At 43.1% G+C, this 15,937-nt stretch overlaps 1 protein-coding gene across 2 annotated transcripts in view; it reads left to right on the top strand.

The window, feature by feature from the left end:
- NBAS (NBAS subunit of NRZ tethering complex) overlaps positions 1–15,937 on the top strand; it is a 339,942-nt gene that overhangs the window by 316,580 nt on the left and 7,425 nt on the right. For both annotated transcript variants that reach the window (XM_082852122.1, XM_082852121.1), the window contains one exon: positions 4,671–4,799. In XM_082852122.1, the coding sequence (XP_082708248.1) occupies positions 4,671–4,799 (129 nt within the window). The remainder of the gene's footprint in view (positions 1–4,670; positions 4,800–15,937) is intronic.

Here is a 15,937-nt window from a genome sequence, read left to right as displayed (position 1 = left end):
CCCCCTGCTGTGGATCTGACCTCAGCAATGTATTGTTTGAGCAATTTACATGTCTTAAATTTAAGCCTTTGGATAATGGCACTAAACTGATTAATTGGTTTTTGAGTTTCTACCACATAGCAGATAAACTTGAAAATAAAATTGTAAATAGGACTCTTTGAATCTTCATTGTAATCACTCAAGGAAAATATTCTCTTTATGAATGCAATTTCATGAATTGTTTTCTGAATGAAGGACTGGCTAAGTGTTTTTTGATTGAATTTAAAATACTGTGCCCATTTAAAGACGTCTTCAACCACCAGAATGACAGAATGATTCTATAAAATATTTAAAGTACCAGCACCAAAGATAACTTCCCCTCGCTCCAGTAGCCTGTGATTTGCTTGTGTCAGATGCTTATCTACCTGTGATCGGCTCTGCTATATTGTGAGCACCTGGAGGGTAGGAACCATGGCTGTAGCATCTCTGTTTCACCCAAGGCAGGATTCAGCATACTGCAGAGAGTGGGGACTCAACACACTGTCTTACCCCCACCAGGGTAAGTAAATAACATGGGTTTCATCTCTGCCTTAACATAAGCTAAGATCAAGCATTGTTAGATTAGGACCAAACACCAGAAGTGTCCTACCGTCAGTTCTATTGAATCTAGGTTAGGAAGACATTATTTAGGATCTCTGGACCTCCACCTTCTCATCTCTGAAACAAGGGGTTAGACCACATGACCTCAGCGGGGACTCTTGTTTCGACTGTTCTGTGAGGTCCCCAGTCCTGGGAGGAGCGTGACCTGAGGCTGTCTCTTCGCTTCTTCATCCGTAGCACTTAGTTCACCACCTCTCATGAGTCCATCATTCTCTTGGGGTGAGGAGTAAGGTACTGGATTGAGCCCCATTTTGAAGTGGGTCATTATCGCTTCTCTGTTCCAATTTGATGATTTGAAAGATCATCATCAAGAGCTCTGTTGCCACAGTGACTTTTCTTCATTTTCGTTTTGCTACCTTCTGTGTTTTAATTGGGTACATATGTAGATTCTTTTTCTTAGGATGCCGTGATTGAAGGAACTTTGCAAATGTCGTGTACTATTTTTATTAATCACTAAATTTGCTCAAATGTGAATCAGAATTGTTTCAAAGGAAGGAACAGTATTATCATAAAATGGAAATGTCTTGTTAAGTTTATTTTACCGCATTTGGAGTCTACATAGTCTCATTTCAGACTTCCATGAGGTTTAATATCACTGTGGCAGTAAAATTATCCGTGACTCACTTCTTTTTCCTCCAGTACCTTTGGTTGCCCTGCTGCCCGGTGTGTGAGATGTGTTTGCCTGATTAGCTCTGACGGGACTTAAAGGGGCTTACTTTATCCTTCATCCCCATTTCCCATCCTCCTACCACGTTGCCATATGTAGAGATTCTTTTTCTCTGTGGCTCTTTTCACGATCTCCTGCTGTTGCTCATGGTACTTGTTTACTTATGGCCATGATGGTTTTGCTGATGGAAAATATTAGAGAAAGATAAAATCACTGTTTCTCACGGGTCACGTGTCCCACGGTCTTGACAGTTAACACATCCTCCTCTCGGCTTCTGTCCGTGGCAACGCGTGCAGCGTCCTCAGGAGTGGGGTATCTGGAGAACAAGAAATTGGCAACTTGGCATAAAACAAGTTCCTGGCATTCAGATGTAAAATCCCAAGTTCCATCTACCTGTGGCTGCCCCCGAGGGTCCCTGCAGAGGCGCAGCAGGAACTAGCAGGGCAGACACTGCGGCGGTGTGTGGGAGCCCCCCCCCCCCCAGCTCACGAGGGAGCCCAGCTGACCCCGGCTTCTCAGTCTTAGTGTGACTGTTCTCTCTCACGGCTGAGGCACTCCTGAGGACATCAAGAGCTCGATTTTTCGAATCGACGACACCCACCCCTGCACACCTTGTGCTCCACACTCTTGCTGCGGGCCCTGCCACACCTTCAGGTGCCGGATACCCCAGGACCAGTGGGAGGGTCGCGTGAGGACAGAAGGACCGCTGGTGGACCGGTCCCGCTCTCTGACGACCGTCAGCCACAGGGCCCAGGGCATCACCATAAACCCCAGTCCACAGGGAGGACCAGCGCCCAGGGTTCTGGCCTGGCTCTGGGCCCCAGCCCACCTGTTCCTCTGCATTCAAGGCCTCTCATTGTTGTTCTGTGTCCTGACGTCCAGACAGGTTTGAGCTGCGAACATACCATATAAGGTGTTTTGTGGTTCCCTTTGCTACTTTGACCTTTCCTGCAGCTACCCACATCCCTTTATAAACATCCTAATAAACTGTCCTCTTGTAACACAGGGGGAAATACCTGGTGAGTATAGTATAGTCCTTAATTACAAGTAAGTATTTAGCCAGTAACTGTTAGCTAAGAGACAAAAAGCACTCAGGAGCTCTCATAAAATGCATTCTTCCATTCCTGGGTGTCCTTGTCTGGCTGTGGGATATCGAGCCGTTATGCCTGCTCAAAGGGGTGTAGAGGTTATTTCCATAAATTTTTCATCAAAGCTGAGATCAGCCAAGTGATACGCTTCTTCCAAATATCATAAATTACTGCGAAATACCTATTTACCAATTACTGGTAACTTATTGGATAAGCATATATGAGAGTTAAGAGAGAGAATACAAATAATTTGGGGTACAGTACGTACTAAGCAAGTTTGGAATACAGAGAAGGAAAAAGCTCCTTGCCCTCCAGTGAGGCAGATAGACAAATGAATGATTACAATAATGCAAGATGACAGATAACGCAGGAAATATTCAACGAGGTATAGCCAGAATACGGGAGCGCCAAACCTGGGACATCAGAGGTACCATCGCAGGGAATGGAATTTTCTTGTGCCTTTGTAAGCTGAGACCTAACGATGAGTAGGGGTTAATCAAAGAGAGAGAGACAGCAGAGGTTACATCGTGTGCGAAGACCCAGAGGTCCGTGAGAGCCTCACACTCTCTGCTGCACCCTCCACTGTGGTAGCCATGGGCCACACGTGGGTATGAAAATCAAGCTTAAGTGAAATTGAGTAAAATTTAAAATGCAGTTTCTCAGTTGCACTAGCCACATCTCAAATGCTCACAAGCCCCACGTGGCCCACGGCTGCCCTGCTGGACAGCGCAGCTCAGAGCATCCCGTGGTGAGAGGGAGGTCTCCCGTGCAGGCGCTGCTCTCAGAGGACTGTGCAGGGTGGGAGGGCAAGGCCGTAAGGCTACAGGGAGGAGGGCGGAGGAAGCAGGTTGGTGCGTGGCGGCTGGGCTGGACTGTCACGCACGGGGGTTTATATTTCATCTTCCCAAGTGTTTTCTGCAGGTATTGGCATCCCAGATTAAAAATCCGCATTTCTCTTTGGCCCAGATGCTGGGCGAGAGGCCTCTGTATGCGGTACGTGCCTTAAGGCATGCAGAGCACTTTCCTGAATGAGAATCCGTGTTTGAAGCACACATTTTACAGAACTGTTACCCAGCCGATATTGATCATTCTCACACGGGTTTGGGGGGCACAGCCTGATTTCCAGCGGTGGCCTGCTGGGTGCAAGCTAATAAAAGACAGTGAGTGGAATTCCAAAGAGACCTTTATCCCAAGCTTTAAGCAGGGCTTCTTTATGTCAGCCTTCTTTTATCTACTCTTTATAATAACGTAAAGGAATTATGAAAATGTCATGCATTTGAGTTTTCCTCCTCCGATGTGCTCCTGTTGGAGTAGCACAAGAGGAAGGTCGTCCCACACAGGGCGGTGACCCCCAGTTCTTTCAAAAACAGCCCTCGCTTTATCTAATGAGGTTGCGCTCTTTGTCCAGTCTCTGGTCCAAGTGTTCTGTTCTTCACATTACAGCTAAAGTCAGGACACCGAGGGCACATATAACTCAGCAGGGAAGAATAGCTTGAAAATTTATTTTCTATGCTTTTATACTTTTGTTGTGAAAGATTATCGTTTGTTATTTTATAGAAAAGCCTGCTCTCTGATGGCAGGTTCAGCCAGCATAAAAAAAGGGCCGCGAATAAAATGCAAATATGTCTGTGACAATCTAAATCCATTTTCATTTTTCTGGACCACAGGTACTTTTTATGAAGATGGAGCATCTTAAGTATATCAAGCATCCAGTTTACATTGACATTAACTATAAACAGGTTTTAAAATATGCAAATTGCTGATTTCCTTTGTTACAGTGGGTGATAACTAGATATTTTTGATAATTTTAACAATTGACAATAGTTTTTATTGTTAAGCGTCTAGTATATGCTGAGCATTGTACATTATTATTCACTAATACTTATTCACACACACACACACACACACACACACACACACACACACTGCAGAGTAGATACAGTTTACCTCTGTTTTACTTGGGAGGAAACTAGAGCTCTGAGAGTTTAGGAAAATAAATTCCAGTCCTATATCCATCCATCGGGATCCTATGCAGCCATTAAAATAGCAACGTTGTAGATGAATATCTGATACTTGGAGAGGTTTTATGAATAGATGGTGAAGTGAGTGAAACAGGTATCAAACACTAAATCAGGGTGGTCCCATGTGTGCATTTTGTACAGACACAGACACACACACTCATAGGAAAAGGTGTGGAAAGACACAAGCAGAATCATGCCAGTGCTTTGACGCGCTCCCTTTCCTTCTCACTCACAAAGTTGCCCTTGTGCTTCCAGGGTGTGAAGGAGCTATGCTCGCTGCTGCAGCACCAGGCCCTGCTGCTCCCGTCTCTGAAGCTTCTCCTCGAGAGCCAAGATGAGCATCTGCACGCCATGGCCCTGGACCACATCACTGCCATTGCTAAGGTGCTCCCTGCAGAATTTCTTTCTTATGTTTCAGAGAAATGAATTAGTAATGCCATTCTCATCAAGAACAACCGTGATTTACTCAGGACTATTTTATCTCCACTCTGACCGCATTAGCTGTTTCTGTTTGTCTAAGCAGTAGGTATTTGTCTCTTTCACAAACATTCACTAAACTCCTCCCATGAACCACACTCTGGGTTTAGGTGCCAAGAATACAAACCCAGATCATGAAGCATTTTCTCTAGAGAAGCCGTGTATTAGCCTCAAGAAAATGTCAAAGCAGCCTGGGACCAGCGGACTAGTCCTTGCCACTTGAAATCTTGGTCGAGGAGCTCCTAGCATCAAGCAGGTTTTCTGTGCCTGCATGTGTTTGGTTATCTACTAATAAAAGGTGAGAAAGAGTCATGTTTCCTGGCACCATCGGGAATCTCGAGCTCGTGTTTCCTCTGGCGGCTGACAGCACCACTGAAGCCCCTCCTCGTTGGAGGAATGGGGGGCTAGTGTTAAGGCTGGAGTGTCCTCCCTCAAGGCTGTTGCCTTGTTATCGCGATTAAGGAAGAAGCTTTCACTTCCCTTTTTAAATTTTACACTTTAGGGTTAGATAGCTCCGGGTTGTGTTTAATGAATCTGCATTGTATTGTCCTTACTGAAGCCCTTCTGCAGGGCGATCATTCTTTCACTTGAAGCGTGTTTGTGTGTGCTTTAACAAAAACATAAGAGGATGTCTTTTAGGGACCAGAGAGGGCAGCAGGATCCTAGAGCAGTGGTGCAGTGAAGAGATTGATGAACAGATGTCATGGATGTACAATGTTGTCAATGACAAAGGATGCAGAAAGCAGAACATAATTGCATTTGGAAACAGTAATAATGAACAAAATGAGAAAAACCTGGTGCCTTTATTCATTTAGATATATTTTCAACATAATGTAAAGTTTCTCTAAAGATTTTGTGTTGATAAAAATGCCCTTCGTGGGGCTTCCCTGGTGGCACAGTGGTTGAAAGTCCGCCTGCCGATGCAGGGGACACGGGTTCGTGCCCCGGTCCGGGAAGATCCCACATGCCGTGGAGCGGCTGGGCCCGTGAGCCATGGCCGCTGAGCCTGCGCGTCCGGAGCCTGTGCTCCACAACGGGAGAGGCCACAATGGTGAGAGGCCCGCGTACAGGAAAAAAAAAAAAAAAAATGCTTCGTTATCACTGATAGTTGAGCATGACAAGGGCCTTTCTAGAAACTAGACTGAAGGAGGGAATTGAGGGGACTTGTCCAGTGGTAACCTCCCTGTCTTTCTGTGCTGAAATAAAAGTTGCATAATGTTGGGAATTTACAAGAAACTAAGAACTGCAGTGAGATTGTTTTTTTCTTAGCTGATTTTTAATTGCAAATCCAAGACATCGGGAAGAAGGGAAAACTGGAGAATCAGGCTGCATACTTTCAGTGTCTTTTTTCCCTCACCACCATTTAACGTATTCATATCTCTGCTCAGGTCTTCCCACTAAAACTTGCCATGGGCTTCTTTGAGCATAAAACAGTGATGTATTTAAACATTGCCGTTCCCCGTTGGTCCTGTGTAGGGCATTCCTGACACACTCCTGAATTCCATAGGCGAGCGTGTCAGTTTTCATTTTAAAGATTCTTTATCTCAAATGCATCAGAACTGCAACTAGAAGGGGTGCTCCCTAACTGTGAACCAGCCCTGCTGCCTGCCACACACCCCTGCATACACGCATGTGCACACGCACACGTGCACACACCATCAAAATAAGAAATCAAATGGGAATGTTGCATCACCCAAGTCATTTTTAAATGGCACTAGTTTCCCTCCATGTAACACTCTGATCTGCACGTTTGACGTGCAGCACTGTGCTAAAAGTCTGTGGGTGGTTCGCCTAGGGTTGTGATGAGAACACCCAAACCCTCTGTGGCCTTCAGGTGCGAAAAGCAAAGCCAGAGGTGTAAATTGCTTACCTACCACTGGGACCCTTACTTTTAGGAATTCGGTAATGACACTGACTTGTAACTTCTCTGCACTAAGTTGAGTACTCACATTAGGCTGGCCCATCTGTGACCTTCAGGTGTGTTCATGGAAGCTTTTGCATCCTCCAGAGAAATAAAGTGTTGCAGATTTTTCCAGTTTTTAAACATTTTTTAACTTCTTGTTTTGAGATAGTTTTAAGTTCACATTCAGTTGTAGAAAATAACAGCAAGATTTTTTGTACCCTTCACCCAGTTTCCCCAAGTGGTAACATCTTGCATGACTATAGTATCATTATCACCAAGACGTTGACAGTGATACAATCTCTGGACCTGATTTGGATTTCACAGTTTTACGTGCCCTCGTGTGTCTGTGTGTCTGTGTGTCTGTGTGTCTGTGTGTCTGTGCATAAAGTTCTATGCAGTATTGTCCCCTGGGGATTCATGTGACTACAGTGAGGACCCAGAGCAGCTCCATCACAAGGACCCCCCAGGCCACCCCTTATAGCCACAGCCAGCCCCTCACTCCCCCACCCACCCAGCAGCCAGTGGCAGCTGCTAATCTGTTGTCCATCTCTGTAATTTTGTCGTTTCAAGAGTGCGATATAAATGAAAAGAAATTGCTATAATTTATCCTTGCTCTCCCAGCACCATTAAAAAGTCATGTTACACTTTTCTAGGGGAAGAGTTTCAGTGGGCCTTTTTGCAGGGCTCCTGTCAAGCTATTTTAAATCGTACTTGGTATTACAGTGAAGAATATGAAATGTTGGCTTTCTTTTTTTGTGTTTATTTTGCTATTCACTCTGTCCATTACTGTGGGTGCGGGGGGCTGAGTTCATTAGTAACTTGTGTTCTGCCCTTTTGGTTGTTGACGGTAATTCCTGTTGACATTGAAAAAAACAACAAAAGCAAAAAACATTTGTCAGAGGAACTCCTCTGATGGGCAATTGTTCCTGCACAGTGCGTGGATCCAGGCAGAAAAACGCCTCCACTTGCTTGCTGATAGCTTGTATTATTCTGCTATTTGTTATAAGACACTGACAGCTTTATAGGTGTTTACATTTAAAAGGATGGTACTTAATGCTGATGCCAGAGATTATACCAGCTTCTCCGCCAATAGCGGTGCTCACTTCTTTCTCTAAACTGTTCTGAAATTGCAAGCCTCTGGTGGTTGGCATGTCCTTACAAATGGCCAACAGCTTCTTTCCTAGGCCAGAAATAGAAAGGCCTTCTTAGAGATTATGTCGCTGATGAATAATTAAAACCCTGGTGTGGTCCTGACTGCCGGATCACCCTCTCCATCAGCCTTGGTGAGATTTAGAGCTCACCTGCAAAACCTTCTTCTCTCCAAGAAGTATATTCGTTGCTGGTGAGTTTGAATCTCATCTCTGGATACTTTCTACCAGGTGGAAGTCTCTTGACTCATTCCATCAAAGTAAGCAGATGTGTATTTACAATAGCTTCACAGACTGAAACATTTCCCGGTTCATAATTCCGGACGTGTGGTGGCTTCTGCTCTTCACTGCGCCGTCCTTTAGTGCTGCTCAGTGCCTCTGCCCCGACGCCACACCACAGGGACTGCCCTGGACCACGTGCCTATTAAAAGAATCATTCATGGAAGGGTTCAAGACCTTTGGCACCTAATTAAGCGTTTCTCCCTGATGCTAGTAATAACTATTTTCCAGTACCCACTGTGCCAGGTGTTATAATAGGAACATCCTGACCTTCCCTTTTTAATAATCCTCTGGAAAGATACCATTCCGGTTTCACAGATGAAAACACTGAGCCTCAGAGGTCATACGGCTAGTAAGTAGCCTGACCTGAAATTGAAACCCTGGATCCAGCGTTCAGAGCCTGTACTTGACCACGCCGCTTCTTTTGACCTAACTTAGTGGGCTCTCTGATATTGGAAAAGGGTTGTCTCCACGGGGTAGTGAACTTGCTGAAAGCATCTTGAACCATATAATATCAGCACTGAAAAGAGCAGCGCAGAGCTAGCTTGACAGCTTGCCCGGTACAGGGCTTCCTTTTCCAAATCCGCTAAGTCACTGGGCCCTGGTCCAGCCCGGCTAGGGGTGGGGAGCTGACCACTCCCTGGGTGTTCTGTGCTGTGCTCTGAAAGCCCTCGTAAGAGAGCACCTCTACAATGAAGCCTGCAGCCTTTATCTTGAACATGTGGATCTCAGTTCTGCCCGGTGCAATTGCTTCCACAACAGAGTCCTTCATGGTTTTTCTTATCTCCTTTAATTTTGCCATGAAGGTACTGGAACCTCCCAACATTACTCGCAGTGACCAGTGTCTAGGTTGGAGGGAGAGCTTTAAAGATTCTCAGAAAAGCATGCTTGGATTAACATGTTTACAGTCGACCCTTGAACAGCACAGGGGTTAAGCCACGTGTAAGTTAGGCTTGGCCCTCTGTATCCGAGGCTCCTCCGAATCCACATCTGAGGTTCCTCCACATCCGTGGATTCAACCAACGAGGGACTGTGCAGTGCTGTAGTATTTCCTACTGAAAAAAAATCCACATGTAAGTGGCCCAGCACAGTTCAGACCCATGTTGTTCAAGGGCCAACATGTATATAAAACCGGGAAACCTTCCTTTCTTTGTTCCCTCTTTAACTCAATCCATATTTCCAACAAGGACCTCCCTGGTGAGCATCTGTCCCCGCTGTAGCGCTCCCGTAATATTGCCTTCTCGCGTTGAAGTCAGGCTCACACATGCCCCCACAGCCTCGGCGTGCTGTGATAACAGGGACCTCGGGCTGGGCTCCTAACAACCCTGTTTGGTGTCTGCAAAGCCTTTCTTTTGTTTTGGCCCTTATGTCAGCTGGTTTTCTTCTAAGCGTATCCAAACCAGCTTAGGCTGAAGCGATCCAGTCATGCAAAGAAGGATCGAGTGAGTGTTTTCCTGTATCTCTTACAGACACCAATTGCCATTAAACTGATCTATTTTTTTTAACATTTTTATTGGAGTATAATTGCTTTACAATGGTGTGTTAGTTTCTGCTTTATAACATAGTGAATCGGCTATACGTATACATATATCCCTATATCTCCTCCCTCTTGCATCTCCCTCCCACCCTCCCTACCCCACCCCTCTAGGTGGTCACAAAGCACCGAGCTGATCTCCCTGTGCTCTGCGGCTGCTTCCCGCTAGCTATTTTACATTTGGTAGTGTATATATGTCCATGCCACTCTCACTTCGTCCCAGCTTACCCTTCCCCCTCCCCGTGTCCTCAAGTCCATCCTCTACGAAACTGACCTATTTTTACAATCACTGTTCTTTTGTCTCTTTTAGTACCAGGCTCTTTTTCTCAGAATTTTGGGCATATCTACTTATTTCTAAATACCATTTTAACTTGTACATACCTAGACATGTTGCTTTCACCCATCTTCCTTCATCCTCAGCTGGTAGTTGGTCTTCTCAGTGAAGGAAGCTCTGCAACAGAATATCTCCCAATCGTCTCAGCTGGTTGCCTCTAGTGACAGGCAGCTCACTTCCTATGGGCTAACCTATTAGATTTCTAGACAGCTCTGATGGGTGGCTGCCTTACTTAGTGTGAACAGACATATAAAGCACCATTGTGCATAGGCTGGTACTGTGTGCTGGAGTGAGGAATGGGTAAGACATTTGTAAAGACGAAATAAAATACACATCCCTCTGTGTAGAGGAATTGTCTCATCAGGAGATTGACATATGAAATAATAACACAAGGAATTAAGCAAAGTAGAAAGGGGGCAAGTACAAAGTTTGGAACCAGCCAAACTCAGGGCCCCAGAATGGGTCATAGAGGTGACCAAGCTTGAATCTTCAAAGATTCTCTCCCATTGTTAGATCCTCAGTCAGAGGATTGTCCTAATTTTGGATTTAGAAGAGGTATGTATGCTACTAAATCCCATGCCAGGAGTGGAGCTGATGGTGTGCCGAGAAATGGAGTCTGAATGTCATGCAAATAGATAGAGAAAACAAAAAGTTACCTGCAGGCATTTTTCTTATTCCAAGTATACACTTCTGTTGTCCTTTTATTTTTCTGCACTTGTAGTTGATATATTTAATAACTTTTATTAGTAATAGGATATGTAGCAGTGAGACAAATATCCTTCCCTAAAGTAAACAGTGAAATAATATTAAATAAACTTCTTTAAAGTAATTGAAATGAGGTCCTGCATGCATTGGGCTACTGGGATTTCAGCTTCTCTCCTTACTGTAATTACTCTTAGCTTCGTACAGATCCATAAAATCAAAGATTTAATTCAGAGAAGGTTCATTATCTATTGTTGAAACAGGAATTAAGCAGTTAACATTTTAATGGCTTGGAAGACAGTAGTGCTTTGTGCTTTAATAAGTTTTTTTCCCCAAGATCTGCAAAGTTTCATTTATTCTCAAAAATTAATCACCGACCAAAAAAAAAAAAAAATCACTGACAGAGAAGGCAAGCCTTTTACTCATTGTATGATATATGTAAGGCCTCCTTCTTCTTCTGTGCTTTATTCCTGATTTGTTTGACTGTAATAACTCCAGCCATTTACTGAACTTGAACTCTACACCAGGCATTGTGCTAGGCAGTTAAAAACATAGATTATCTCAACCCCTGTCTGTTGTCTGTATTTCACATATGGAAACTGGGGCCTGGAGAGATTATCCTTAACAAGGTCATACATCTAGGTAGCTAAAAAGCCAGGATTGGAAATTGGTCTCTCACCCAAAAGCCTGTCTGCTTTCTCTTCACAAGACGACTACATCGCACTCTAATTCAGAGTTATTTGATCAGAGGAATTAAATCAACTAATCCTCCTGGACTTCTCACATATTTATTTCAAACATCCTACTGACTCCAAAAGTGACCAAATATATATTTTCTTCCTCAAGCCCTTAAAGCACCAATCCAGAAGCGGCTGGGAGCCCAGGCAGCGACACAACCCAGTCGGGCAGACGGGCGAGGGTGAGCACTGGGCTCAGCGCTGCTCCAACTCCGGCATCGCGCTCCTGACCACCGCGTGGCCCACGGCAGACGGAGTCCGCGAGAGTGTGCCCCAGAGCTCGGGGAAGTTACCTGCCGAAGCTCCGCTCCTGTGAAAGCAGTCCCTGCCGGCACCCACCGCTTCCCTAGCCGCTCGCCAGCCATGTGGATGAAAGGCTCTTGGTGCTGCAGACAGGAGTCAGTGCTATGCCTCTGAGGTGGGAGAGCCAACTTCAGGACACTGGTCCACAAGAGGCCTCCCAGCTCCATGTAATATCAAACGGCGAAAATCTCCCAGAGATCTCCATCTCAACACCAACACCCAGCTTCACTCAACGACCAGCAAGCTACAGTGCTGGACACCCTATGCCAAACAACTAGCAAGACAGGAACACAACCCCACCCATTAGCAGAGAGGCTGCCTAAAATCATAATAAGGCCACAGACACCCCAAAACACACCACCAGAACTGGATCTGCCCACCAGAAAGACAAGATCCAGCCTCATTCACCAGAACATAGGCACTAGTCCCCTCCACCAGGAAGCCTACACAACACACTGAACCAACTTTAGCCACTGGGGACAGACACCAAAAACAACAGGAACTACGAACCTGCAGCCTGCAAAAAGGAGCCCCCAAAACACAGTAAGATAAGCAAAATGAGAAGACAGAAAAACATACAACAGATGAAGGAGCAAGATAAAAACCCACCAGACCTAACAAATGAAGAGGAGATAGGCAGTCTACCTGAAAAAGAATTCAGAGTAATGATAGTAAAGACGATCCAAAATCTTGGAAGTAGAAGAGAGCAAATGCAAGAAACATTTAACAAGGACCTAGAAGAACTAAAGATGAAACAAGCAACGATGAACAACACAATAAATGAAATTAAAAATTCTCTAGATGGGATCAATAGCAGAATAACTGAGGCAGAAGAACGGATAAGTGACCTGGAACATAAAATAGTGGAAATAACTACCGCAGAGCAGAATAAAGAAAAAAAGAATGAAAAGAACTGAGGACAGTCTCAGAGACCTCTGGGACAACATTAAACGCACCAACATTTGAATTATAGGGGTTCCAGAAGAAGAAGAGAAAAAGAAAGGGACTGAGAAAATATTTGAAGAGATTATAGTTGAAAACTTCCCTAATATGGGAAAGGAAATAGTTAATCAAGTCCAGGAAACACAGAGAGTTCCATACAGGATAAATCCAAGGAGAAACACGCCAAGACACATATTAATCAAACTGTCAAAAATTAAATACAAAGAAAACATATTAAAAGCAGCAAGGGAAAAACAACAAATAATACACAAGGGAATCCCCATAAGGTTAACAGCTGATCTTTCAGCAGAAACTCTGCAAGCCAGAAGGGACTGGCAGGACATATTTAAAGTGATGAAGGAGAAAAACCTACAACCAAGATTACTCTACCCAGCAAGGATCTCATTAAGATTTGATGGAGAAATTAAAACCTTTACAGACAAGCAAAAGCTGAGAGAGTTCAGCACCATCAAACCGGCTTTACAACAAATGCTAAAGGATCTTCTTCTCTAGGCAAGAAACACAAGAGAAGGAAAAGACCTATAATAACAGACCCAACACAATTAAGAAAATGGGAATAGGAACATACAAATAGATAATTACCTTAAATGTAAATGGGTTAAATGCTCCCACCAGAAGACACAGACTGGCTGAATGGATACAAAAACAAGATCCATATATATGCTGTCTACAAGAGATCCACTTCAGACCTAGAGACACATACAGACTGAAAGTGAGGGGATGGAAAAAGATATTCCACGCAAATGGAAACCAAAAGAAAGCTGGAGTAGCAATTCTCATATCAGACAAAATAGACTTTAAAATAAAGACTATTACAAGAGACAAAGAAGGACACTACATAATGATCAAGGGATCGATCCAAGAAGAAGATATAACAATTGTAAATATCTATGCACCTAACATAGGAGCACCTCAGTATATAAGGCAAATACTAACAGCCATATAAGGGGAAATCGACAGTAACGCATTCATAGTAGGGGACTTTAACACCCCACTTTCACCAATGGACAGATCATCCAAAATGAAAATACATAAGGAAACACAAGCTTTAAATGATACATTAAACAAGATGGACTTAATTGATATTTATAGGACATTCCGTCCAAAAACAACAGAACACATTTTTCTCAAGTGCTCATGGAACATTCCCCAGGATAGATCACATCTTGGTTCACAAATCAAGCCTTGGTAAATTTAAGAAAATTGAAATAGTATCAAGTATCTTTTCCAGCCACAATGCTATGAGACTAGATATCAATTACAGGAAAAGATCTGTAAAAAATACAAACACATGGAGGCTAAACAATACTTAATAACGAAGTGATCATTGAAGAAATCAAAGAGGAAATCAAAAAATACCTAGAAACAAATGACAGTGGAGACACGATGACCCAAAACCTGTGGCATGCAGCAAAAGCAGTTCTAAGAGGGAAGTTTATAGCAATACAATCCTACCTTAAGAAACAGAAAACATCTTGAATAAACAACCTAACCTTTCACCTAAAGCAATTAGAGAAAGAAGAACAAAAAAACCCCAAAGTTAGCAGAAGGAAAGAAATCGTAAAGATCAGATCAGAAATAAATGAAAAAGAAATGAAGGAAATGATAGCAAAGATCAATAAAACTAAAAGCTGGTTCTCTGAGAAGATAAACAAAATTGATAAACCATTAGCCAGACTCATCAAGAAAAAAAAGGAAGAAGACTCAAATCATAGAATTAGAAATGAAAAAGTAGAAGTAACAACAGACACTGCAGAAATACAAAAGATCATGAGAGATTACTACAAGCAACTCTATGCCAATAAAATGGACAACCTGGAAGAAATGGACACATTCTTAGAAATGCACAACCTGCCAAGACTGAATCAGGAAGAAATAGAAAATATGAACAGACCAATAACAAGCACTGAAATTGAAACTGTGATTAAAAATCTTCCAACAAACAAAAGCCCAGGACCAGATGGCTTCACAGGTGAATTCTATCAAACATTTAGAGAAGAGCTAACACCTATCCTTCTCAAACTCTTCCAAAATATAGCAGAGGGAGGAACACTCCCAAACTTATTCTACGAGGCCACCATCACCCTGATACCAAAACCAGACAAGGATGTCACAAAGAAAGAAAACTACAGGCCAATATCACTGATGAACATAGATGCAAAAATCCTCAACAAAATACTAGCAAACAGAATCCAACAGTATATTAAAAGGATCATACACCATGATCAAGTGGGGTTTATTCCAGGAATGCAAGGATTCTTCAATATACACAAATCAATCAACGTGATACACCGTATTAACAAATTGAAGGAGAAAAACCATATGATCATCTCAATAGATGCAGAGAAAGCTTTTGACAAAATTCAACACCCATTTATGATAAAAACCCTGCAGAAAGTAGGCATAGAGGGAACTTTCCTCAACATAATAAAGGCCATATATGACAAACCCGCAGTCAATATCGTCCTCAATGGTGAAAAACTGAAAGCATTTCCACTAAGATCAGGAACAAGAGAAGGTTGCCCACTCTCACCACTCTTATTCAACATAGCTTTGGAAGTTTTAGCCACAGCAATCAGAAGAAAAGGAAATAAAAGGAATCCAAATCAGAAAAGAAGAAGTAAAGCTGTCACTGTTTGCAGATGACATGATACTATACATAGAGAATCCTAAAGATGCTACCAGAAAACTACTAGACCTAATCAATGAATTTGGTAAAGTAGCAGGATACAAAATTAATGCACAGAAATCTCTGGCATTTCTATACACTAATGATGAAAAATCTGAAAGTGAAATCAAGGAAACACTCCCATTTACCACTGCAACAAAAAGAATAAAATATCTAGGAATAAACCTACCTAAGAAGACAAAAGACCTGTATGCAGAAAATTATAAGATGCTGATGAAAGAAATTAAAGATAATACAAACAGATGGAGAGATATACCATGTTCTTGGATTGGAAGAATCAACATTGTGAAAATGACTCTACTACCCAAAGCAATCTACAGATTCAATGCAATCCCTATCAAACTACCACTGGCATTTTTCACAGAGCTAGAACAAAAAATTTCACAATTTGTATGGTAACACCAAAGACCCCGAATAGCCAAAGCAATCTTGAGAACGAAAAATGGAGCTGGA

Source organism: Leucopleurus acutus, assembly GCF_964270905.1.
Source record: "Leucopleurus acutus genome assembly, chromosome: 12".
NCBI lineage: Eukaryota > Metazoa > Chordata > Mammalia > Artiodactyla > Delphinidae > Leucopleurus > Leucopleurus acutus.
Note: the sequence above shows the minus strand (reverse complement) of the source record. Positions and strands in the feature narration are given on the sequence as shown.